At 57.3% G+C, this 24,816-nt stretch overlaps 2 protein-coding genes across 2 annotated transcripts; one reads left to right on the top strand and one right to left on the bottom strand.

The window, feature by feature from the left end:
* Positions 1-355: 355 nt before the first annotated feature.
* On the bottom strand, positions 356-5,935 carry UTP14A (UTP14A small subunit processome component). Its single transcript, XM_069867828.1, has 14 exons — positions 5,674-5,935; positions 5,404-5,474; positions 5,138-5,202; positions 4,867-5,009; positions 4,571-4,726; positions 3,480-3,599; positions 3,305-3,399; positions 2,960-3,083; positions 2,795-2,872; positions 2,037-2,391; positions 1,529-1,911; positions 1,268-1,455; positions 1,097-1,196; positions 356-761 (listed from the first exon to the last, which is right to left on the bottom strand). The coding sequence occupies exons 1-14, from the start codon at positions 5,731-5,733 to the stop codon at positions 489-491; spliced, it is 2,211 nt and encodes a 736-aa protein (XP_069723929.1). The 5' UTR covers positions 5,734-5,935; the 3' UTR covers positions 356-488.
* Positions 5,936-6,365: 430 nt separating this feature from the next.
* ZDHHC9 (zinc finger DHHC-type palmitoyltransferase 9) lies at positions 6,366-23,160 on the top strand. Its single transcript, XM_069867892.1, has 10 exons — positions 6,366-6,386; positions 7,036-7,282; positions 16,944-17,104; positions 17,641-17,799; positions 18,717-18,854; positions 19,016-19,064; positions 19,352-19,454; positions 19,623-19,726; positions 20,212-20,380; positions 21,306-23,160. The coding sequence occupies exons 2-10, from the start codon at positions 7,116-7,118 to the stop codon at positions 21,408-21,410; spliced, it is 1,155 nt and encodes a 384-aa protein (XP_069723993.1). The 5' UTR covers positions 6,366-6,386; positions 7,036-7,115; the 3' UTR covers positions 21,411-23,160.
* The last annotated feature ends 1,656 nt before the right edge of the window (positions 23,161-24,816 follow it).

Below are 24,816 nucleotides of genomic sequence, written 5' to 3'. Positions count from 1 at the left end.
AAGAGGCAGAGCTGGCTCCCGGCACATGCGGAACAAGAGCAGACCTTACAGACCTGTTTCCCAGCTCAGCGGGTGGAGGAGAGCAGGGCACAAGTTACCGTGGAGCCGCAGAGGTGCCCTGGGCCCAGGCTCAGCACAGCCGCAGCGCGAGAGCCTTGCTAAGCCAAGGTTAAAAATATATAGACGTTATAATATTAAAAAATGGGGGTATGAAAGACAAAAGCAAAGGGGCAGAAGCCACCCGGCGCTGCTGGTGGCTGTTCCACCCCCGAGCAGCACCTCCCAGGCCCAAGCTGTCCCGGTCACAGCCGGCCAGCCCCGCGCGGGGCCCCAAGGACACGCAGGAGGCGCCAGCTGTCCTGTCCCTCGGGCAGCCCCGCTGAGCACACGCACGGCAGCCCAGGAGTTTTATTGCAGGGGAAGGTACTGGACAGAACCAGGAGCCTCTCTTGGTTCCTCCACCGCTCAAGCCCCACACGGGCCCAGCGCTATCGCGCTTTCTTGCGTGGACGGCGAAAGGGCTGCGCTTGCTGCTTGGGCACCGTTTCCAGCGCTGGCCTGGCTCCCGTGCCAGCTGCCGTAGCCACCGCGGGGACATCCTCGGCAGAGATGGGCTGGATGATGTGGCCCGCTCGGGTAATGACACGGGGAGAGGTCAGCTTCTGGAAGGCTCGCTGCGTGTTCCACGTGGTGCCCAGTGGCATTCGGATGCTCTGCTCAAACTGCTGGTGCTTCTCGAAGGGGAAGGGCAGCTCGTTGACCTGTGGGGAACAGCACAGCCGGGTGACTCCCTGGTGACCAAGCCCAGCACCTTGCGGGGCTGCCTTCATCCCACACTGCCGCCCGCCGCTTCCCTCTTGCCCAGGACGAACTCACACTCTGCTTCCAGTTCCCTGCCTGGCTGACCGCCTCACTCCACACTCTAGCAAAGTCCAGGAGGGCTGGAACAGCAGCAGCTGTCGCGGGAGCAGCCTGGGAACTTCCTCCTCCCTCCCTCACCATGCTGGCCTCACGGTTGTCAAAGTTCGAGGCTCTGCTGCCAGGCAGGGATTCAGAACTTGGTGCTGAGCGCTGCCAGAGGCTGAGCGACACCCACCTGATGTGCTGCCGCGTGGATGTTGCGCCGCTCGCTCATGATGACATGAGGCAAGTGCTGGTCCTTCCTCGGTGGTGCTGGGGCCGGCTTGAGCAGGAACCTGGCAGCAAAGAGAGAGGTGAGGGTGCGGTGCCGGGCTGAGGCGCTCTGCTGCAGCTCTTCCACACTCACCGTTTGACTTTCTTGGTGCTGGGCTTGATGCCGGTGCCTCCCCACTCGCCCCAGCCTGGCAGCACCAGGTTCACTGGCTGCGGCTTCGCAGCCTGCTCTGCCTTGCGCTTCTCCCGGCGAAAGTCAGCGACCACGTCGTCCCCGGCAAAGGCCTCGGTGATGACCCCTCTTTGGTCAACGCCTCCGTCCTACAGAGGGAGGAGTGAGTCCCCCCGCAGTTAGCCCAGGCCCAGGATGGTGGCACAGGCCCACCCTGCTCACCTCCTCCTCCACAACCAAAGGGAGGCTGGAGCACGGAACCTCTTGGGGTTTCCCGGCCAGCACGGCCTGCAGGCTGATGATCTTCTTCTTGGCTGGGGGTTTCTTGGCACGCTTATTCCCAGCTCTGCCTTCCTCCTGCTGCTGCTGCGCTCGTTTCTTTGCTCTTGCAGCTGCTGGCTTCTCCTGCTCTTCCACACGCTCCTCTGACGCCAGAGCCTCGACATCCTCCATCGTCCGCACGCGGTTCAGCTGCTCTGACAGCAGAGTCTCCTCCTGAGCCAGGGGAGACTGTTCCATGCCCAGGCTCGCCCGCTCCTCGGCACCGATTGAGGGGACAGGGCTGTCTACCAGCAGCTCTGGAACTGCCTCTGCCTCATCAGCACCTGTGTGTTGAGACAAGAGGCTAGGAGCAGTCACCCTCGAACAGGGCAGGATGGCTGTGTCACTCTGGGCAGCAAACAGCCTTCACCCTTCCCCTTTCCTCCACCCAGACCCACAAGCTCCTCACCTTGTCCCTCAGGCTTCTCTGCCCGTTGCTGCCGTGTCTGCCGTTTCTGTGCAAAGTCTTGTAGCAGCGCTTCCTCCTCTGACAGCACCTCCTCCTCCTCCTCCATCTCCTCCTTGCTCTCCACAGCATCAGGCCCCACTCCTCCAAGACCCTCCTCCACCTCAGGTTCTTTCGCTGGGCTGCTGGGCTTGCCGAGCATCCAGGGATTAGCTCCGCTAGCACCCGCAGGGATGGGCACCGACACCAGGTCCTCGTCAGGCACATCACCTGCCTCCTCCTCCTCCGGCAGCTCCACCCGAACCTTCTGCATGAGCTCCTTATTCCTGGCCAGCTGTTCCTGCATTGCCTTGCGGGCCTGAGAGGGGACAGAGATTTTTCTAACACGGCCAGAAACACTGCGCCCATCTTGCTTTACCCACCTCCGCTGCCTGCCCCTTCCCCAACCAGCGCTTGGGACCTTACTGCGGCCTTTCCACAGAGAAAAGAAAGATGGAAAGACTTTACCAGGGCCTGTAGCGACATGACAAAGGGCAACACCTTTAAAGCGAATGAGAGTAGGTTTAAGTTGGACATAAGGAAGAAATTATTTACGATGAAGGTGGGGAGGCCCTGGCCCAGGTTGCCCAGACGAGTTGTGGCTGCCCCATCCCTGGAGGTGTTCAAGGCCAGGTTGGACGGGGCTCAGAGCAATGGTGTTGGACTGGAGGATCACAAAGGTCCCTCCCAACCCAAATCCTTAAGTGATTCTGTAAGCTCACCTCCAGGTCATACTTAGCCATAATGGCCCTAGAACGGGCCCATTTTCCCTTGTTCTGGTGCTTAAGACTCATCCGCTCCTGGAAGGAAGAAGAGAAGCATTGGAATGAGCACCCTCATGAGCAGCGACTTCCCACAAGGGCTGGGGAGAAGTTCCAAAGCAGCACCTGCATCCTGAGCTGCTCCAGCTCCTCCAGCTTTGCCAAGGCAGCCTCAGGGTCCGACTTGTGCAGTTGCTCGAACTCCTTTAAGGCCTTGCGCCTCTTGCTTTTTTTCAGCACGCGATGGTACCTGCAGTGCAAGGGCAGAGAGCCAGGGAGTGAGTCCTTGCAGTGCTGTTTTGGGCAGGAGGCTCCCAAATCCGGTACAGATCCCAGGGAAGAAGTGGCCACTCTGCCATCCTCCACGTCTTGGCCATACCCACACACCTGGCAGGGTCAGCTCCGCTGCCAAAGCTGAGACCCAAACACTTCCTACCATGCCGAGCCCAGCAGCAGCAGAGCCGTACTTACTTCTTGCTCTTGATCCTCTTCTCTCGCCGAGCCTTGGCTTCGTAGTAGGACTGCAAGGCCCGAGCCTTCTGCAGCTCTGCCCGCCGCTGCCGGGCCTGCCAGGTTGCGCAGAGTGAGGGAAGCACCAAGGAAGAGGCCTCTGGAGCCAGGGCACAGCAAGGGGGGAAGCACTCACCTCCTCCAAGCTCATCGCCTGCAGGGAGGCTGTCTCCTCCGGCGTCAGGAGCGGGTCAACAGTGGGCTGCTGTGTCTTGTGGAGCAGTCCAAAGATCTCCTGCTCCAGGGGAGTTCGGGGCTGTTGAGACAGAACACATGCAGCAAGAGCACAATGAGAAGAACTGCAGGAGCCAACGCTGCCCAAGACGTCCTCATCCCAAAACCAAAAGCATTCTTGTTGTCATAGAACGTTCCAAGTTGGAAGGGACCCACAAGGACCATCGAGTCTAACTCCTGACTCTACAGGACAACACCAACATTCACACCGTGGGGCTGAGGGCCTCGGCCAAATGCTTCTGGAATATTGTCAGAATCAGCTCCATGACTGCTTCCCTGGGAGCTGTTCCAGGGCTCCACCACCCTCTGGGGAAGAGCCTCGTCCTCATCTCCAACCTAACCCTCCCCTGGCACATGTTCCTGCCATTCCCTTGGGTCCTGTCATTGGTCACAGAGAGAAGAGCTCAGCACCTGCTCCTCCTCCTACCCTGGTGAGGAAGCTGCAGAGAGCAATGAGGTCTCCTCTCCTCTGGGCTGACAGACCAAGTGACTTCAGCTGCTCCTCACACAGCTTCCTCTCTAAACCGTTACCCAACTCTGTGCTCTCCTTTGGATGCTCTCCAGTAGCTTTAGATTCTTTTTATCCCATGGCACCCAGAACTGCACAAAGGACTCAAGTATTTCTTTTGTAACAAAGCCTTATGAATGTGCAGGCTTTTGGCAACCCAAACCCTGCCTCTGCTCAGCACACAGGGCTGAGGGACCAGGAAACAGCACTCAGCCCATGCATTAGAGCCAAAAGGCTAAAAAGAAGAGAGGGGGACAGAGCAGGCTCCAAACTCCTCTGCTCATGCCTCACCGAGGCTCTCCCAGAGAGTATTCACACATCTACTGTGCGTGAGGAAGCCTGAAAACTTCCTTTTTAACCTTCTTGAACTCCACATGCACCTGTGCAGAATCTCAGCTGCAGGCTGGGCCTTCCTCACTCCTCCCAGCGCAGCCAGAACTGTCTTGGCCAATTCCGGCTGCTGCCTAACACCCGAGAGCCCCCACCTTCCACGTCGAAGCCATTTGCTCCAAAGGGACGACCGTAGCGATCTCCTGCTTCAGGGGGAACACAAGCTGCTCTGCGCGCCGGTTCTGCAAGACGACCTGCTGCCACTTGCCCACGTCCTTGGAGGTCCCGACATAGGCGGCTTCCCTCACGACCTGGAGGCAGGGGTGGGAAGGGAAAGAATGAGCAAGAAAAGCCTATGGGCATCAAAGGGCACAGAAGGCATACAGGGGCTCAGCCCCAACGTCTCATAAAGGCCAGAACTTCCCTCTGCTGCCTCCACAGCCCCACTCACCCGCTGGGCCTCCTCCTTGCTGAGCGGCAGCTCCACTGCTTTTTTCTGCTTCACTTTGCTCAGCTCCTTCTTCACGCTGCTGAGGGCAGATTTGGGACGGATGGGCTGCAGGAGCTCAGACAGATCCAGTTTCTCCCCAGCGCCTACACAAAGTCCCGCATGTCAGCGCGGACGCAACATTACATTCAGCCCCACGATGCGGGGCAGGCACCGCAAACCCCACGCAGTGAGCGGGCAGCGGCAGGGCCGCGTGGCCTCCCTGGGACCTCACCTTTGCAGCTGACATTGAACTCGGACACCTGCACGCTCGCCTCTGTGCGCTCTGCCAGCTTCCGCCTGCGATGAGAGAGAAGAAGATGATCCAAGAGACTCCTTGCGTGCTCCTGACGGGCATCTCCGATCTGCTGCTACGGCAAAGGCAGAACCAGCGGGAAAGGGAACCGAGCGCCCTCCTCCCACCCTTCTCCGGAGCCCTGCCACGCGGGCTCCCAGGGAACGGAGCGCGGCCGAGTCCCGGGAGCCCCCCCCGCCACTCACCTCCGCCGGCCGGAGAGGGAGCTGACCGCCTCCAGGAGCTGCTGGTGCCGCCGCTCGTCATCCTCCTGCCCCTGACACACGGCAGAAACTGTTACCGAGCCCTGCCCGGCCCGGGCGGCGCCCAGGCGCGGGACAGCCCCGGCCGGTGCTACCGGCAGCAGCGCTGCTTCCCCGTTCCCTGCCGCCGTCCGGCCTCGCCGCGGTGCCGGTGCTCCCGGGGCCTCCGCTGAGGCCTCCCCGAGCCGCGGGAGCGCTCGGATCGCCGCTCACCTCCTCCTCGCCGTCGCTGGCGCTCGGGGCCGCCTCCACGCCCAACCAGTCCTCCGCCATGGTACCCACGCCGCCGCCGCGCGACACTGCCGCAAAGCGCGCCGCTTCCGCCCGCACGGACGCCGCCCGCAGCGTTTCCGCCCGCACTACCTGCTTGACGTCACGGTTGTCATGGCAGCGGGGCCTGGCGGGGCGCTCCACGAGGCCCGCGCGCCCCCGGCCTGTTCTCGCCACGGGGAGTCCCGGGGGTCGCGCCCCGGACCCCACCGCCCCGGCTCGGCCCCGAGCCCCGGCAAGGCCCCGCCTCCCCTTGTCCGACCCGGAGCGGCGTGCGCGGAGGCTTCGCGGAGTGGCGTCACGCTCGGCCAATGGGAGCGGCGGGAGGGCGGGGCCTGCGCGGAGCGGCGCACGCTGAGCCAATGGGAGCGCGGGGCGGGGCCAGAGGGGGTGGGGCCCGGTGCGGAGCGGCGCCCGCTGGTCCAATGCGAGAGCGAGGCGGGACCTGAGGGGGCGGCGCCTGAGCAGAGCTATGCTGGCTGGACCAATGGGATCGCGGGGAGCGGCCGGTGGGGGCGGGGTCCGCGCTGAGTGACGTCCCGACGGACCAATGGAGGCTCGGGGCCGGGCGGGGCGCGGCCAATGGGCGGCGCGGGGCGGGGCGGCCGCTCCCGGAGCCGCGGGGGCAGCGAGCGGCCCGGCGCCACCGGCCCCGGGTGAGCGGCCTGCGGGGCCCCCCGGCCCCGAGCCGGTCCGCGCCCTCCCCGGTGCCCCCATCCCGTTCCCCACCACCCCCCCCGGTGCTCCCGCCTTTCCCCGTTTCTCCCCCCTCACCCTTTCCCATTGCTTCCCCCTCCTTCCTCCCGCTCCCCCTTCCTTCCCAGCTCCCCTCCTCGATCCCCCCCCCCATTTCCCGATCGTTCCCCTTCCTGATCCACCTCCCCGGTTTCCCCTTTTTCCTGGTTCCCCCCCACTCCCTTCCCGGTGCTCCCCCCGCGCTGTGTCGTATCCCCCCCGCCTCGGTGCTGCCCCTCCTTCCCGTTATCCTTCCCGGTGCCGCCTCCCTCCTCTTCGAGGTGCCTTCCACCCCTTTTTCCCGTCCCCCCTCCTCATTCCCTTCCCCCTCTCCTCATTCCCGTTCCCCCCTCCTCATTCCCGTTGTCCCCCCCATGCTGCCGGTGCTGCCACTCCTTCTCATCACCTCCCTCTTCCAACTGCCCCCCTCTCCACCTCCTTCTTCCCGATCCCCCCTTTCCCATTCCCTCTCCCTCCTTTGCCCGGTGGGTTTCCATGCCGCCTCCCCCCGCGGTTCTCCCCGGTTGGTGCCCAGCCCCGGTGCTGAAGCTGCTCTCGCTCTCCCCGCAGCCTCCAGCCCAGCGGCGGCCGATGATGCGGCGGGTGGCGGAGGATCAGCCGCCGCCGCCCCAGTGAGCGAAGGCCCCACCATGTCGGTGATGGTGGCGAGGAAGAAGGTGGTTCGGAAATGGGAGAAGCTGCCGGGCAGGAACACCTTCTGCTGCGACGGGCGCATCATGATGGCCCGCCAGAAGGGCATCTTCTACCTGACGCTCTTCCTCATCCTCGGCACCTGTGCCCTCTTCTTCGCTTTCGAGTGAGTTCCGTGTCGTGACAGGGCTTGGCCTTGGGAGAGGGAGGGAAGCCTGGTGTGGTGCGGCTCTCTCTGGAGGGATCTGCCTCTCCATCCTCAGCAGATCTACCCTGGAGGCTTTGGGAAGGATGGGTCCTGTAGGAGCTTTCCCTCTGCCCTGCCTGCGGCGAGATGCCGTCTCTCTGGCGCTGCTGGTTGTGTGTCCACCTGCTTGGGAATCGTGTTCCCTTGTCCTGAGCTTGGCTGCTTGGGTTGGGGCTTGGGGTGCAGTCTCCTTGCTCCTGGCTCCTTGCAGCCAAGGCTGCCTGCGGGGTGGATGTGCCTCCAGCCCGGCTGCAGCCCCAGCAGAGAAGCAGGAGGCAGGGTGGGAGCGAGGTGCGGCGCTGAGGTTGCCTGGCCTGCCCCATGGAGCACTGTGCTACAGCGAGCCCTCCCTGTGCCGGAGGTCGGGGTTCAGAGAGGATCCCACCACCCTTTTAGACCATCTGGGCAGCTGAAAGAGCTGCAGCTGAAGTCTTGAATACTGCCAAGGAGCAAGACCTGTCCTATCCCCGTAGCTCTCCCTGGCAATCCAGCCTTAGATTCACCCTAGAGGAGAAAAAACAAATAAAATAGGAAAAAAATCCCCTGTTTTTGCCCTAGCAGGGGTGTCGTGGGAGGGGTAGGCCTGCACCTTTTGCCCAGTTTGAAGATAAGCTTGGATCAGCTGAATAACCCTGAAACTTCCCTTCCTCTGTCTGCATCAGCACGTTTGTGTTGTTCTGGGGGAGATGAAGGTCCTAAACGGTGTTGGGTAACACAAAAGCTCTTTAAGGCAGGGAAGCGAGCGGAAGAAACTGCTCGCTGCTTAATCCCTGGCTGTTCCTCTAGGTAGATTTGGCACCTCCAGGTGCCAAAGCACTTGGCCCAGGTGCTGGCCTCCAAGGCATCGTCCCCAGGCCAGGGAACGTGTGTCACCTTCCCTGCTTGTTGCTCTCCTTTACTCCTCTTGTTAGTGGCTATTGCTGGCAGCCTCAGAAGGGATTTTCTGGAACAGTCTGGTGAGGCTCGCCACGTCCCAGTGGGAGCCATGGAGTGGCTGATGTTGGGTCTTGGGCAGGTGTGAGACTGGTTTTTTTCTGCTTCGTCGTCGTGTGGCTTTGGAGGCAGGCGCCGTACAGCTGCGCTGTGAGGTGTTGGGGTTCCCAAGTGTGGAAATCCCAAATCATCCCTGACTCAGTCTGGATTCCAAGGTATGAAGTGACACCATACTTTGTTTTGATTGCCTTTTGTCCCACCTGAAAAACGGGGCTTAGGCTTCCTGCCTTGCAGGAAGGACTAGTAAGTGTTACTGCTCCAGAAACACTCATTCCTGCTCCAGAAACACTTCCCATGAGGGGTAATTGCTCTCACTCCCTGCGGAGCCTGTTCTTAGCAGCAGAGTGAAGCCACATCCTGCTCTGCCCTCTGTGCCCTCGGTGGGGCCATGGTTGGTTTCTCCATTTCTCACCAGGAGGTGACTGGGAATTCCTCGGGAAGCCCCTTCCCATGCTCCAGGAGGCAGAGACTGGTGGAGGGCTCGCTTATGTCCTTGGTCATGCCAAGGCATCCAGGACCTGCCTTCTGCATGGACCTGGAGGGTCATCTCCACGGGGGAAGGTTTGCTGGGAGAAGAATCGTGTCTGGATTTTAGCTGAACTGGCTGAGTGGTTTTGAGTGGGAAGATCAGAAGTTTAGGAACATCCAAGATATCCATTGGATTCGGTTAAGGCGTGACACGTAGACGTTATCTCTTTGAGAAAGATGGGTTTGCCTTGAAGCTGTTTAAAGATTTTTGAATTTGGGATAGGGATGAAATGTTGCTTTCCCAACTACAAACACTCCACAGCATTTCTGCTTCACCAACCAAGTTGAGAAGATGAGCAGCTCAGCTGCTCGAGAGCCCTCCTTTACCCTGTCAGCCTTCTGTGGGTGTTAGGGTGGTTTTGCTCAGGGGCTTGGCCTTGATATTTTTACTGTGTTACCCATTGGTTTCAGCTTTTGGCAGATTCATGGAATTTGCATGGAAATTTGTGGTTTCCCCCTAAATGTTGGTGCTGCAGAGGGACAAATGGTGTTGTCAGGATCTGGTTTTGGAGAGGAGCAGCCTGTGGTGGGTGGAGGAGTCCTTTTAATTCTTGTACGCACGCTGCAGGGGTGCCGGTGTTGTGAATGCTTGTTTCATTCAGCTGAATCACTTGCGCAGTCACACCTTGTCTAAACAAGGCTTGGGGAAGCCTGGAGCCAGAAAATGTCTCGCTAGGTGATCCGAGCCAGCGCAGGTTTGATCCTCGCCCTCCAGGCTGCTCTGGCTCTGCTCTGATTACAAACGCTGGCGCTGGAGAGCTGGTGGTGACTGGCATCGCGCGTCAGAGATAAGCCGCTGCGTTCCTTACCGAGAGAGTCCTCCCCGGCCGTGAAATGACAGCCGCTCTCTTTGGGCTGCTGCTTCTGGTATGTTTTTTTTCCTCTGAGTAGGTCTTGTCTGCTGTCGAAGGGGTGAAGCCATCTCAGCCTCACGTGCGGGGATTCTGATGTGTTCACTCCCTACATTGCAATGGTCTCTTCCTCCGGGAGCGAAGAGGGCTGGCAGAGCTGTCAGCGCTGTACCTGGAGACCCGGCTCCTCCCTCCCAGATAAAGCAGAGGCCATGGAGCTGGACGGGCTCTTGGGGAAGTGCTCTGCAGCGACCGGAGTCCTCTGTCCAAGGGCACCTCTCTCGCCAGCACCTTGGCAGAAAGCAGCTGCTGCAGGGCTGGGCCCGGTCCCTGCAGGGTCTGAGGGCTGTATTTCAATCATAGAGTCATGCAATTGTTTGGGTTTGATGGGACCTCAAAGCCCATCTAGTTCCACCCCTGCCATGGGCAGGGACACCTCCCACTGGATCAGGGGCTCCAAGCCCCATCCAGCCTGGCCTTGAACCCCTCCAGGGATGGGGCAGCCACCACTGCTCTGGGCAACCTGGGCCAGGGCCTCCCCACCCTCACAGCAAAACATTTCTTCCTAAGATCTCATCTCCATCTCCCTTCTTTCAGCTGAAAAATGTCCCCCTCATCCTCTCCCTGCCTTCCCTGATCCAGAGCCCCTCTCCAGCTTTCCTGGAGCCCCTTTCAGCACTGGAAGCTGCTCTAAAGTCTCCCCACAGCCTTCTCTTCTCCAGGCTGAACAACCCCAACTCTCTCAGCCTGTCAATGTACAGGAGGTGCTCCAGCCCTTGGATCATCTCCATGGCTTCCTCTGCACCTGTTCCAACAGTTTCACATCCTTCTTATGCTGGAGATTCCAGAACTGGGTGCAGGATTCCAGGTGGGGTCTGACAAGAGATGGGTAGAGGGGCAGAATCCCTTCTCTCTCCCTGCTGGCCATACATCTTTTGCAATGTCTCACATCGCGTTCTGTTTAAAATCCTCTTGAGACACTGACTGGGAATGTCAGCTCTTGTAAGAGGGCACTCGGTTGTCAAACCATACTTGTGTTATTCGAGAATAGGGGGAAGCCCAGGTAAAGCACTTAGTGAAATACGTTTGGGAATTCAGCTGACGGGATGTAGCATCCTCACTCTGGATGCTGGGAGGTTCCTCTTTGCAGTTTGCCTGCAGTGCCCCCCCCGAAGTGAGACGTCTCCATCCAGCTCTCCCGAGCAGTGCCAGAGAGCTGCGTTTCTTTTGCCCTCAGCTTTTTAGCACGCACGCTTGATGTTTGTAAATGTTACAGGCAAGATAAGGCCAACAATGCCAGGCTCCCGTGTGTGGAAGGGGCTGCTGTTTGCTTTTCCACAAACCAAGCATGTTTATCACTTTATTTTTTTTTCCTACTCTATGGAGATTATAGAGATGTCTTTGTTTTCTCATGGGTTGAAAAACCTGGGCTGACCATTCACGTGACTTAAATTTTTTTGTCCTCAGGCCCCAGAGATCTGGGATTTTGTGTGGCTAAAGAGGTGCTTCTAAGACAGTGTTTACCTGTGCTCAGGTCCATGTCAATTGTTGTTAAAGCTTACGAGTTGATCAGTGCTTTTTAGTAGTTACAGTTTCTCTCAATAGAGGTGAACTTGTTGGTACCCAGCATCCAGATCATGTGGCTCCTAAGATGCCTTTCTGCGTCATGTGGCCTCTCCTGGTTGTTGGGATTGCCTTCCCTTTTTCTTGAGGGCTCCTTTTCAGAAGAAAGCTTCTCCCTGCAGCATGTGCATCCTCTGTAGCAGCACCATTCCCACGTGGATCTCGGAGGGCTCTTCTGCCTGTCCAGGGATTTGTGTGTCGCTGGGAAAAGAGCAGTAATGCCAGCATAACCTTTCCATCTCTTGCCTGAAGCCGGTTGCTGCGTTGGCCTGAAAGTGTTCAAGGACAGGTTGGATGGGACTTTGAGCAAGCTGATCCAGTGGGAGGTGTCCCTGCAAGTGGTAGGGGGTTAAAACTGGATGGGCTTTGAGGTTCCTCCCGACCCAAACCATTTGGTGATTCTATGACCTAAGGAAAAGCCTTTAGTGAATTGAGCGCAAGCCCCAGCTCTCAGGCTTGACCATTTCTGACCAGGATGCTTGTCTGTCCGTGGGCGTCTTGTGTCCATGCTGGGTCTGACCCTGACAGGGAGAACCTGCAGGGTCACTTTGTTCTGCTTTCTGCAGTGCTTCCACTGTGGGTCTGGGCTCCTGGATGTGCAGCCGTCTAAGATGGGCAGTTTGTTTTGCCTGGTGACAGAGATCTGGGTTGCTCCTCTTCAGTACTGAACCTCCAGGAGCTCCTCATTCCCATTTCTCCTTTAGATTTTTGGTACCAGAAGCAGAAGGAGTCCACCCAGGACAAAGGCACAGAGCTATGGTTGAGGGGCAAGCTTTTTCTATCCCCCTGAAAATCTCAAGGATGGCCAAATTTTCAGAGTAAACCAGATCCAGTGGAAGGTGTCCCTTCCCATGGCAAGGGGTTGGAACTGGATGGGCTTTAAGGTCTCTTCCAAACCAAGCCATTCCATAATTCTGTGATTGATTGGGTTGGAAGCACGTGGCATGTGCTTGTGGTGGAACTGCACTTGAAATGGGTCTCCAAGCGAGCGTTTCAGTGTCACTGCTGACAGATGGGGAGAGTTTCCATAGGCAGCTCTGGTTCTGTTGGGAAAGGGCCCTGTGCTCGCAGCATTGCACCAGTTACCCAGGGTTTCAGAGCAACCGTTGCCACGCTTACCACAAGTCCATCAGCATCTGGAAAGTATCCCAGGTCCAGGTCTGGGAGATACAGATGACTGGAAGTGCTTTGGTCTAACATAGAATCATAGAATGGTTTGGGTGGGAAGGGAGCTTGAAGCCCATCCAGTTCCAATTCCCTGCCATGGGCAGGGACACCTCCCACTGGATCAGGGGCTCCAAGCCCCATCCAACCTGGCCTTGAACCCCTCCAGGGATGGGGCAGCCACAGCTTCCCTGGGCGACCTGGGCCAGGGCCTCCCCACCCTCACAGCAAAACATTTCTCCCTAAGATCTCATCTCCATCTCCCCTCTTTCAGCTGAAAACTGTTCCCCCTCATCCTCTCCCTGCCCTCCCTGATCCAGAGCCCCTCCCCAGCTTTCCTGAAGCCCCTTTCACCCTTTCAGGACTGGGGCTACTACTTGGGCTACTACTGGGTGACTGCTTTGCTTTGCTAGCGTTCAGAACAAGTCTGCACTGTGGTTATGCCATAGTTTTGGAAAGTGAAACAGGCAATTTGCAAGTGAGATATGAATGAATTTTACAACAGAGCTCACGCTGAACCCTGGAGGGACCTGGCTGTGAGATGCGCTGCCTGATGACCATGGCTGAAGTCTGCTGCCACATCACTGGTGGTTTTGTTTCCCCTTCTTCCAGCGCTTTGCTTAGCGTGCTGGTCACAACAGGCCTTTCAAAGTGGTTGCAAAATAGTCAGTCAAGCAGCCCTTGCACCGTAAACTCATGGCATCTCCCAGCTGCTGCTTCTTGCTGCCTCCCCCCCATTCCAATGACCTCTTTGTTTAAGCCTTTCTCCCTCTTTGTGCCCCGCCTCCCATGATGATGAGTTGTGATAGTGCTGTTATTGTCTATAGGAGATGACAAATGCTGAAGAACCCAGATATTGTGCTGGGAGTGGAGGAGGAGTAGCAACATCCTTACATGCCAACAGTACGTCTCTGTTGACACTCAGCTTTCCCAAACAAAAGATCTTTAAGACGTCTGTGACTTCGCAGGGTCTAGGGGCGTCATTGGGCGTCATTGCGCTGTCGGTGACGACTGCCCAGCGCGAGGGAGCACCCAGTTGTTAACTCACACCTGGTCTTACCTGTTGCTTCCCTGTTCCGGGTGGTGCTTGGCTTTCCCTGCCATAGCAGATGTGTGAGACGTGTTCCCTGAGAGACATCTCCTTAAAAGCCGGCGCAGGGATCGGCTAGAGAGCTCAGTGTTGGCTCTCAACATGCATTTTCAGTGTCCTGGTGGGTTGTCTCGCTTCCACACCTCTGACCTCACCTCCGGAGCGTTCATGCTGAGGGGACCCAGCAGCGCTGCCAGCTGTGCTACCTGGGGAGCACGAGCACCCTGCTCGGCCCATCTGTGTCAGGGCATGTCGGAGGGACAGGGAGGGATGGGAGGGCTCAGCCTTGGTTCTCGGGATGCATTTTCAGTGCAGCTGGGGTTTGTCTTGCACGCACACCTCCGACCTCCCCTCCAAGCTGTGTTTGTGGGAGGGGACCCAGCAATGCTGTCAGCTGTGCTGCCTGGGGAGTGGGAGGACATCAGGGCACATCTGAGAAGTCTGAGGGATGGGGCTGAGCATCCTGCACAGCTCCTGCATGTTTGCATTGTGCCAGAGGGACAATGACAACAGGACAATGGCTTCACTGAGCTGACATCTCAGTGAATGGCAGCTGTAGGAGCTGGTGTTAGTACTTCCTTGTGTGAGTTTCTGGGTATCTTTTCCCCATCAGAGAGGAGAGCGGGCATGTGGTGTTTTCTGGGGCTTTGTCCCTTTACTCTCCTATGCCCAGTTCTGGGCAGACAGGGAGTCTGGGATTGCTTCTCTTCCCCCAGCCCCGAACTGGGGAATTAACCTGTCCTGTGCCGCTGGGAGGTGGATGAACGGGTAGGGAGGGCAGTCGTGGGCTCATCTTTCACATCCTAATACTGCAGGCGCTTTGCAGTCTAATGCCACGCTCTGCCACGTGGTCACGCCAATCCTGAGGCCACTCTCGCTGTGCCTCGGGAACAGCAGGACTCACTGCATCCCCAAAGGGCAGGTTTCCTTACAAAGACGTACAGGGAACGGTCAGCAGGGAGCGAGTCACGTCCCGCACTCCTGCTCGTACGTGAACTGAACATGGACCACACGGATTGCTGCAGGGGCTGATCCCATTTATTCTCAAGTGCTGCCGTGTAAAGCTTTCAACTCCGTGCCTGGGCGAGCACACCCGGCATGGATCATGTGCTTGCAAGTAATCAATCTCTTTGCTGACAGTACACTGAGGAAACTTCTATGGTGTTAGTGTGTATCTGAGGCTGGATGCTCTGACGCAGTTTCTGCTCAGCATTAACACAGTTCATGGATCCTGGAGAAGAGGAGACCAAGGGGGGACCTCATTGTGCTCTGCAGCTTCCTCACCAGGGGAGGAGGAAGAGCAGGTGCTGAGCTTCTCTCTCTGGCCACCAGTGACAGGACCCAAGGGAATGGCAGGAAGATGGGCCAGAGGAGAGTTGGGTTGGACATGAGGACAAAGTTCTTCCCCTAGAGGATGGTGGAGCTCTGTTACAGCTCCCAGGGAAGCAGTCACGGCGCCGAGCCTGGCAATATTCCAGAAGCATTTGGCCAAGTCCCTCAGCCCCACGGTGTGAATGTTGGGGTGTCCTGTGCAGGGACAGGAGAGACTTGATGGTCCTTGTGGGTCCCTTCCAACTCAGGACAGTCTGTGATACTTTAAGCCTGGACTATGTTCATGTTGTTCCAGCAGTTAGAAAAGCTGTCCTGTCAGCTGGACAAGGGTCAAGCTGCATCCCTTTGAGGCAGACCTTGTCCCTCTTTTAGAGGAATAAACCCATATTCCTTCCCGAAATGGGATCCAAGGTTTCTGTTTAATCGCTGGCTGACTTGCAGCTCTCTTTCTAGACTTTGCCCTTGCTAGGAGAAAGCAGAGTTATCTTCCTAAAGATGGTGAGCTTGGCCCTCCAGCCGCTCCGCCTGGCTCTTCAAACACAGACAGGACTCTGCACGTGGGCGACTCTAAGGGTTGCGTTGTTTCACATAGCTGCAGAGTTTGTAGCGGTTAAAATTAACAGTGCTGGTTTGGGGGACAGACCCTGTGCGTCACTGTGGACACTTTGTCTTGTGCTGGTGGCCAGAGCACACTGTGACTTCAGCCTACAGCGCTTTCTGTACCTGGCAATGGCAGAAGGAAGCCCGGTGAGCCTTTGTGCCCTGGTTGGGGGGCTTGTGAAATTCTGTGCTGCAAGGGAACAGCTGGAGCTGGAAACTATTGCGTTTGCAGAAGCTGTGGGTGGGAAAGCTGCCCAGAATTAAATAGTTAATACTACGGGTGCTGTCGAAATCGCCTTGCTTAGGATGACAGATCCACCGAGGAAGATAATCCTGTGCCTTTCCCCGCAGCAGCCTTATGCTTTCTTGGAGAGCAGCTGTGGATGAGAGCAGGGGGCTGGGTTAGCTCTAGCTTTGGGGAGTCGGGGCTTGCTGGGTGCCCAGCTTTGTTGGGAGGAGCCTGGGGACACCTGGCGTGCAAGGAGAAGGGAGGTTCTGCACAGGTTTGGGTGGGGTTTCCCTTAGATCGTAGGAAAGCTCTATAAGACCCTCATCCCAGCACGAATAGGGCTTTCTGAAGGAATTGGGATGAAGCTATGTTTAGTTTCAGCCTGCTACGTCTCTGAACTGTGACTTCTGTGCAGGTCTTCTTCATGGCCTGTGTTGCGGTGCCCATGGTGATGTGTTTGCAGGTGTCCAGAAGTGATAGGGGCCACAGAGATTAATCTCCCTGCTCCTTTTTCCTCAATCAGCAGGATTAGCAACATAAATTCCTCATTAGACCTGTCCGTATTTATAAAGCAAACAAACCTTATGCTGCGTTTCCTCTCTTGAGCTGGTTGTCTTGGGGCAGGAGCCTTTCTACTTCATTTGGGTTTTTTAGTTCCTTCCCTTAGAGAAGTCAAAGGCAGCCAGTCAAAGGAATCCATTCCTGAGAAGCACAGGACACAGTTATTCCCTGGAAAGTGATTTCTCTGGTACTGGAGGCTGCTGCCTATTTAGGCAACAGCCAGAGATTCCCACTGTTTCCATGCTATTCCACGCCTTCGGGCTCTCAGACCAGGCTTTGGTGCATCCTTCTGACTGGCGGGTTGTGTTTCCAGCGTCGCCTGTGACTGAGCAAAATGGGAGCTGGAAACATAACAGAGTGCTGGGAAGGATGCTGTGCCTGGCGAGGCAAAGGCATGGTGCTGCTTTGATCGTGGCTGGTCATTAGAGCTGCCCGGCAAGGTTTCCCTGTGGTGGTGGGATCAGAAGGAAGTACTGAACAGCCTCCCTTCTCCAGATGTAGCCTGTGTTCCAAACAGCTTGGCCTCTGATGCCCTGCCAGGCTGTCAGGCCCTGGCTCGGGCAGGCCTTGTGGAGCTCTCATTCATCGCCTCCCGACGTCTTCCTGCAGGTGCCGGTACCTGGCAGTCCAGCTCTCCCCAGCTATCCCCGTGTTTGCCGCGGTTCTCTTCCTGTTCGCCATGGCCACGCTTCTGCGGACGAGCTTCAGCGATCCGGGGGTGATTCCAAGAGCCCTGCCCGACGAGGCGGCCTTCATCGAGATGGAGATTGGTGAGCCAGCTGAGCTGGAAAAGCCTCTGTGTTCCTGGTGTATCTATAGGCTCCATTCTCTGCAGAGCCTTTCTTCCCAGCTGGCCTTCCAGACCCTGAATGGGGCATCTGCTGGCTGATTCTGCTTGGCTGAATCTCAGAAAGACAGTGAAATGTCCCTGCTTCCCTTTCTGGGAACCTTTTTGCATGCTCTTTTCTCTCCTGTAGCTGTGTATGCGCAGACTCAGTTTACTTTTGGGAAGGGTGCAGACAGATTGGTGTGGGCCTCTTGATCCTTCAGGTAGAGAGGAAGTTCGGTGGATGTGGGCGACAACCCCTCCCAGCCCCTCTCAATGTGCCCATGAAAGCTCTGGCGTCCCTTTTCCTGCCTCCAGGCTGCCAGGTTGGCTCTGGACCACGTGAGCGGAGCTGCAGCCGATGGCTCCAGATCCAGCGGGCTCTGAGCCCACTGGTAGAAAACCAAGGAGGCACGTTGTCCTTCTCGGCCTGTTGTGTTGTAGCAGCAGGTCTGATCTTGGCTTGGTTCTCCCTCTCAGAGGCCACCAACGGGACCGTGCCGCAAGGTCAGCGCCCACCCCCGCGGATTAAAAACTTCCAGATCAACAACCAGATAGTGAAGCTGAAGTATTGCTACACGTGCAAGATCTTCCGTCCGCCCCGTGCCTCTCACTGCAGCATCTGCGACAACTGTGTGGGTGAGTAGCAGAGGCTCCCGCGCCTGCCTGTTAGGTGGGAGCCTCCGGAGGAGAATGGGTGAAGATCAGCACCTGTCTTCACTCTGTATCACTTACACTGCAAATACAGGATGGTGGCGTGTGAACCAACGAGGACAGTCTGCCTCATATCCAGCTCAAGGAGCTTGAGGTTTGCTCAGAACGTGAAGCCAGATGGGTCATCTCTGCCAGTACTTTGGCAACAACTAGTCTAACATAAGTCTGACTTGCCCATGTAAATGCGCATTTGAGTTTCACTGCACCGCAGGCCTTGCTGGGCTAGAGGTTTCCAGTGGAGAGCTGTTTCTTGTGTGAAAGCGCTTCCTTGCATCAGATTCTGCTGTTACGCCGAGTGCCCCTGGTTTTTGTTCCGCTTGCTGCAGATGCTGTCCTAGCCTGTTTTGCATATCAGAATTGGTTCATGTTCAGCATCCCTTTTCAAGGAAGAAATTCCATTCTTTCTGATCCCTTTCCTCCTCTGCAGGTTCCCAGCAGCTTTGAGTTTTTATGCAGTTCCTCGAGCCCTCTTCTAGTTATTCTAGTGGGAGTAAAGTAGCACATGGGCGAGATGAGACCTCCTGAACCCCCAGACCTTCATCTGACCTGTGTGCTGCTTTAGTGAGAGCTATTATACCTCAAGGCTCTGGGAGAGATGATGTACATGGGGCCAAGCTCTTAAACTCTGTCTTAGTGTGCAAAATGACTCCTTAGTGAATTGGTTTTCCACTTTCTTACCTGGCCTCCACTTCTGGGAGTCCCGAGTAGGAGAGGGTTGGATTGGTGGTGCAGGGAGTCCTTTTCAGCCTTGGAAATCTTTGAGTTCAGGTTACAGGAAGAAGTGTCTAGAGGCAGGCAGAACCATGCTCGAGCAGCACTGATCTCCATCTTCGCTTTCACAGAGCGCTTCGACCATCACTGTCCCTGGGTGGGCAACTGCGTGGGGAAGAGGAACTACCGCTATTTCTACCTCTTCATCCTCTCGCTCTCACTCCTCACCATCTACATCTTCACCTTCAACATAGTCTACGTAGCACTGAGTGAGTCTGTCTGCAGAGAGGTGGATGGCTGGGCTGGCTACGAGGGAGGGGGGCACGCAGGTGGTATTGGGAGCCCAGAAATGATGGAGTGGAAAGGGAATTAGAATTGTTGTGATTTTACGGTGAAAAAAATCTCTCTCCCTCACTCTCTGTATTGCCAGAATCTCTGAAGATTGGGTTCCTGAACACATTGAAGGAAACCCCAGGGACATATCCTTCCACAGCACGGAGTGGTTGGCTTCTCCAAAGCTGGGATTTAGGATCAGCTGTGCTATGGAGGGGATGAAGTCTTGATGCCCAGGCTTCTCTAAGGAGTCTTTCAAAGTGTTTTCCCCCATGATTACAAAGTGAGGAGCGGTTTTGTGGCTTTGGGGAAGAGAATAAACTAGAAAAACATGTAGGAGAAGCGGAGAAGTTAGGGTAGTGTGCCTGGGGGACAGTGACACAGCTGGGCTGGGACTGTTCTCAGGCTGTTCCCGGTCCTTAACTGTTCTCACTGTACTGGAGGTGCTCATCTGTTTCTTCACCCTGTGGTCAGTGGTGGGGTTAACTGGCTTCCACACCTTCCTGGTGGCACTGAATCAGACAACCAATGAAGATGTAAGTATAGTCTCTGTTCCTCTGAGCTATCTCCATTTCTCATCACTTCCTTGGTGTCTCGGCTGTGTCCACCTTGCCCTTGATGTGCCCTGCAGGCTGGAGGTGGCACCGTGGGCTGGGGGCAGGTGTTGGTGGAGTAGGCCTGAACTTCTGCCCTCACTGTTGCAGATTAAGGGGTCCTGGACTGGGAAGAACCGTGTACAGAATCCCTACAGCCATGGCAACATAGTGAAGAACTGCTGTGAGGTGCTCTGTGGGCCTCTGCCCCCCAGGTAAGCTCTCGTGGGGCAGCCCTGCTGTTCTTGCCCCCAGCATGGGACGTGGAGGAGCTCTCCTTGCCTGGGGTACAGGACCTGGCTGCTTTTCTGCCAGTGCTGTGTTTGTTGAGGGCTTCTGGAGATCACTTGTGACATGATGGGATGCTCTGGGAAGAAGGTTTTGTGTTGCCTTGCTCACCTATCTTCAGTGATTCGAGCTTGCGATGTGTTTCCTGTCGCTATGTGATCGGGAAGCTGCTAGAGGCAGCATATGGAGTAGGGGCTCTTTCCCACCCTCTGAACTGGGCTGCTCTCCAAGGGGCTTGGTTTACACAGGGGGAACATAGACACTGTAGACTGGGTTTGGGCTGTGCACAGCCTGAATTGGAGAGCAACCCTTTCTCCTAATGTTTGTCTGCCACCAGTGCTTTTCCCACCAGGAAAAGAAGTTGGCCTCAGGGCAGGTGTGGGTCTCTGACAGTGTGATTTTGTCCTTGCAGCGTCTTGGACAGACGGGGCATCTTGCAGCAAGAAGAGAGCACATCTCAGGAGGAGTCGTGCCCACGGGCATCCAGTGCTCAAGAGCCCACGGTCGCTCAGGGCCCTGGTGGGCAGTCAGAGGAGAGCAGCGCTCAGCAGAAGGACGGCAGCCTTCCTCACCGGAGCGCTGTGAGTGATTCCCTCTGGGCTGTGCCTTGCTCGGAGTCACTGGTGCTTTGGGCCAGCAGAGGAAGCAAGCTGATAGTGTGACGTAGCAGGAGAGAGCAACACCCGGGGCTTTGCTGAGAGGCTGCCAATGCCTGTTGCGCTCTGGCCCTGGAAACCATCTCTCTGGAGCTGGCTGGGAAGGTGCTGGGCTCCTCTGACTCCTGGGTAAACCTCAAAGGAAATCACAGCTGGCTGTGGTTTTGGACATGTCAGTCCTGCTGCGAAAGCAGCTGGGAGCTGGCACCTATGGAGGCTGAGAGGGGTGGGAGACTGCAGGCATCTTGTTTTGGCACTGAGTGCAACCTGAAGGGCTGTTCCTGGGAGGGGCAGGTGTGGGGTCTCAGTTCTTGGAGAAAACTGTGGCCTTGCTGGATATGGCCCCAGGCAGCCTACTCTGTGTTTGAAATTGGCCCTGGTTTGAGGATGTGGTTGGAAAGGGAGACTTCCAGAGTGCCCTTCCCACTTAAATTACTCAGTAAACACAGTGGGAAATGGGTGAGCCTGCTCCTGCTTGGGCATGAGCTGCCTGTTTCTCAGGTGAAAACAGTCCACACCACTTCTGCTGGAGCAGTCCAGTGCTCCAGATCTTCATGAAGCTGCTGTTCTGCCTGTTTGGTGGCCCTCAGTTTATCCGTATGGTGCCAAACCTGACAGTATTCTAGAAGCATTTGGCCAAGGCCCTCAGCTCCATGGTGTGAATGTTGAGGTGTCCTGTGCAGGGACAGGAGTTGGACTTGATGGTCGTTGTGGGTCTCTTCCAACTCTAGACATTCCATGGTGGAGCTGGAGGCAGGAGCAGGGCAGCGGCATCAGGAGTGTGTGTGCTCAAACAGATGCTCTGTATTGGGGTGTATTCATGCAAGTCACTGCCGTCTCCTCTCTCCAGGTCCCTGCACAATCCCTGAGCAGCGCTGAGATGCCAGAAGAGAAGCAACTGACGTCTGGGGAGCTCCCGGTCCCAACCCAGGACTCTGGGCAAGCAGAGCACTAGCCTCTGCTTGAAAGGGAGAACTTTCTTGTTTTGTCTAATCAAAGCTGGAAGTGATTGAGGAGAGGAGGGCTGGATGGCAGGCAAACGATTCCTCATGGCCATTTTGCTTTAGTCATTGTTCGCCTTGATACGCAGGTGGTGCGGGCTGGCACTGGCCCTGCATGGTGTCAAAGGATAACAAGCGTGAGTGGCCTGCCTCGGTCACTGAGGGGCACTCACGCCGCTGGGGCTGGTCTCCCTGCAGGCCGAGGCAGGACCTCTTGCTTTGCAGGTTGTCCTGGATGCTAAATGCTGGCTCGGTGGCCGGGGCTGTCCCTCCGTCTGGCCCCGATTCTCTGATGACATGGCTTGTGGTCAGGCAGCTCCGAAGCGGCATTAGGGTTGGCCTGTTCCCTACTGCGGAGGAATCCTGATGTGAAGGGGAAAGCAATGTATGGCAGTAGTGTCCTCTCTCCCCTCCTCCTTCCTTCCTCTAATCTGTGGCATTGTTTTATTGGTTAATGTGGCAGGGGTTGTCAGGAGACATTTTGGTGCCAAAAGGGCCAAAACAAGTGGGAAGATGTTCTGCTGGCAGTGGTTTTTTAAGTGGCTTCCTTCCCGTGCTCCTTTTCACGTGACTCAGCCGACGCAAGATCGGTTGTGCGGGGGCCCTCCTTCCCGTTCTTCTCACCCTTAACTGGGGACTGGAGGGAAGGAGCGGGACAGTCTGTCCTCCTGCCGCTTGCCTCTGCCCGGTGCTGGCTGCAGAGTGGTTGTGCAAGGGTTGTATCGAGCTGCAGGGGTGGGCTCTGTCCGTGCCCCTGGCTCTTGAGCGAGAGCTGGGGCTGTGTTTGTGCCCGGCAGCCTGTGCCGAGCGCAGGCGTGACCTCCCCTCATGCGCCAGGCTGTGGCACGCCGCTCCGCTGCTGCTCTGCAGAACCTCAGCCCCGATTCTGTGTCGTGTCGTTGTGTCCCCGTGGTCCCTCTGCCTTGCCCTGCATTTCTTGGCCATCCTCAGCTGGCTTTCAGAGCCTTGAATTTTCCCTGGGCTCTGCTGGCTGTCCCGGGACTGGCTGTGCAGTGTCAGCTGCCTGCACCTCCTCGGCAGAGGAGAGACGAGAGGCCGGGGCCAGGCGGCGATGGGAGACCCCTGTGTCCTCTTTCTGCTGCCCACGCTCCCTGTCCCGTGCCTGGTGCCTGGGCTGGGAAGAGCCTCGTGTCTGTGGGCTCCCTGCGAAGGCTGCCGATGGAGCGAAGGCTGCGTTCTGCCCTGGCGGCTCCATCGTGTACCACGAGTGCTAAGTACTCCTGTGCCTCCCCACAGAGACGTGGAGAGTGGGACGTAGGTGGAGGATGTCCTGCCAGAGCAGTCCTGCTTCCTTCTCTGTGATTCTCCCGCCTGGCAGCGTGTGAAGTTGCTGCTCCTCCTTCCCTGGCCTCGTATGCCGTCCTCCTTTCAAGAGTGGTGTGGAGCAGGGAGCCCTGTCCCTCTGGAGCCTGACGTGTGCCTCCCAGCCCACTCCTCTTCCCTGGCCCCTCACAGTGTTGACCTGGGCTGTGCCTGGCAGTGGGTGAAGTGGTGTGAAGGTGGTGATGGGCGCTGCCCCCTCTCCTGTAGCACCGGGGTCTCCGGAGGTGCCCGGCTCACAGCCGCTGCTGCCCTGCCCTGTCCCGCAGGACAAGGGGTCCCAGGAACAGCCCCGGCCGCGGTGCCTGGCCGCACGCACACCCCGCCAGCAGTGGGAGCTGCCCCAACACGCTACTGACTAAACCTCGTTGTGAAAAGGTGTATTTTTTGTTTTACTAATCTATTTTCTAACGTGGTGGGTCGAGTGCTGCCTGCTGGGGCCATCACGGCTGCTGCCTGCGCCCCTGGTTCCTGTCTGCTCTGTTCAGGTTCTCTGTGAAGGAAGTGGGGGTAGGGCGAGGGCTGGGGTTTCTTTATTTTTGTTTTTCATCTTTTTTTTTTTTAATTTTAAAACAATGAAGGAAACTGAATTGGTTTGAAAAATGGCTGAGCTGTAGCCTCTGCCTCTGTGTGTGCCTCCCTGAGCCAGCTGCCTCTTTCCCCTTCCCTGTGGCTTTCCAGCCTCTACATCTCACACTTCCAGGTTGTCCTGTCTGTGTTGTTTTATTTGGTCCTGCTGTCCCCCCTGGCTGGCAGAGGGGGGATCTCAGTGCATGGACGCTGAGCTGTGGGCACTGGCCCAGGTTGCCCAGAGCAGTGGTGGCTGCCCCATCCCTGGAAATGCTCAAGGCCAGGCTGGATGGGTCTTAGAGCCCCAGATCCAGTGGGAGGTGTCCCTGCCCATGGCAGGGGGTGGAACTGGATGGGCTTTGAGGTCCCTTCCAACCCAAACCATTCCATAATTCTATGACTGGTTGGGTTGGAAGCACGTGGCATGTGTTCGTGGTGGAACTGCACTTGAAGTGGGTCTCCAGCGAGTGTTTCGGTGTCACTGCTGACAGATGGGGAGAGTTTCCATAGGCAGCTCCAGTTTTGCTGGGAAAGGGCCCTGTGCTCGCAGCATTGCACTGTTTCAGAGCTGAAACCATTATAAGATTCTATGAAATTCTGGCAGGTGCAGCCAGGGAGCACCCTGGGAAGCTTTCAGTTCCCTGCAGACCCTGCTCCCTTGCCCAGCTGCCTCCCCGAGCCTCTCCAGCAAGCAGGAAGCAGCGTGAAAGCTGGAGCGAAATGGATTTGCACACTTTTATTGGGATGGAGCGCAAAGGAACAAACTGCATGCTCAGAGACCCCCTGCTGCCGCGCTGGAGGTGGTTGTGTGCAGCAGTGGGAGTGGGGCTGAAGTGGGCTGGGGTGGGTACCACCTCCTGGGGCCAGCCTGGTGTTCCCGTGCTCCGTATGGAGCCTGCCCTGGCTCTGTGGACCCTGGCTGCTGCTCCCCTGTCCCTTCCAGAGAGGTGACTAGGTGGGATCCGATGGGGGCTGTCGTGTCCCTCTTGGTGACAGCCTCGCCCTGCTCGCTCCAGCTCCTCTTGTAGCCCCCCTGGACCAGGCTTGGTGGCAACCTGCCTGCTTTTGGGGCTCCCCTTGTGCTGCAGGAGGCACCTGCAGTGCCCTTGCTGGGCTGCTCTTGGCTCAGCTCACCCCAAACTTCCCAGCACACTTTTCCTTGCCTGCCCTGACCATGTGAGGGAGGTGCTGGAGGGGATGCTCTCCTTCCTGCTGGCATAGAACTGGGCTCAGGGGGACCTCTGTGCACCCCCCTGCGCTGGCTTTGCTCCATCCTGCCTGCTGTGGACATCCCTGTCCTTGCAGGCTCCTCTGTGTGCAGCCCAGCAAGCAATGGGAGCCCTTAAAGCTGTGGACACAGCAGGGGAAGCCCAGGGGAGGCAATCCAGGCATGTGGACATGCTGGAGAAGGTCCAGAGAAGATGATTAAAGGACTAGGATATGAGGAAA

This window comes from Phaenicophaeus curvirostris, chromosome 13 (genome assembly GCF_032191515.1).
Source record: "Phaenicophaeus curvirostris isolate KB17595 chromosome 13, BPBGC_Pcur_1.0, whole genome shotgun sequence".
NCBI classification, from domain to species: Eukaryota; Metazoa; Chordata; class Aves; order Cuculiformes; family Cuculidae; genus Phaenicophaeus; species Phaenicophaeus curvirostris.
The sequence above is the reverse complement of the archived record's forward strand: the minus strand, read 5'-3'. Positions and strand labels throughout refer to the sequence as shown.

Excerpts from the sequence above, each read along its gene's own strand:
- UTP14A (XM_069867828.1), bottom strand. The coding sequence starts at position 5,733 with ATGGCGGAGGACTGGTTGGGCGTGGAGGCGGCCCCGAGCGCCAGCGAC. Across the intron at positions 5,475-5,673 it reads CCAGCGACGGCGAGGAGGAG|GGGCAGGAGGATGACGAGCG; the intron begins GTGAGCGGCGAT and ends GCCGTGTGTCAG. Across the intron at positions 2,873-2,959 it reads TGGAGCAGCTCAGGATGCAG|GAGCGGATGAGTCTTAAGCA; the intron begins GTGCTGCTTTGG and ends TCTTCCTTCCAG.
- ZDHHC9 (XM_069867892.1), top strand. The coding sequence starts at position 7,116 with ATGTCGGTGATGGTGGCGAGGAAGAAGGTGGTTCGGAAATGGGAGAAG. Across the intron at positions 17,800-18,716 it reads CATCTGCGACAACTGTGTGG|AGCGCTTCGACCATCACTGT; the intron begins GTGAGTAGCAGA and ends TCGCTTTCACAG. Across the intron at positions 19,727-20,211 it reads TGTGGGCCTCTGCCCCCCAG|CGTCTTGGACAGACGGGGCA; the intron begins GTAAGCTCTCGT and ends TTGTCCTTGCAG.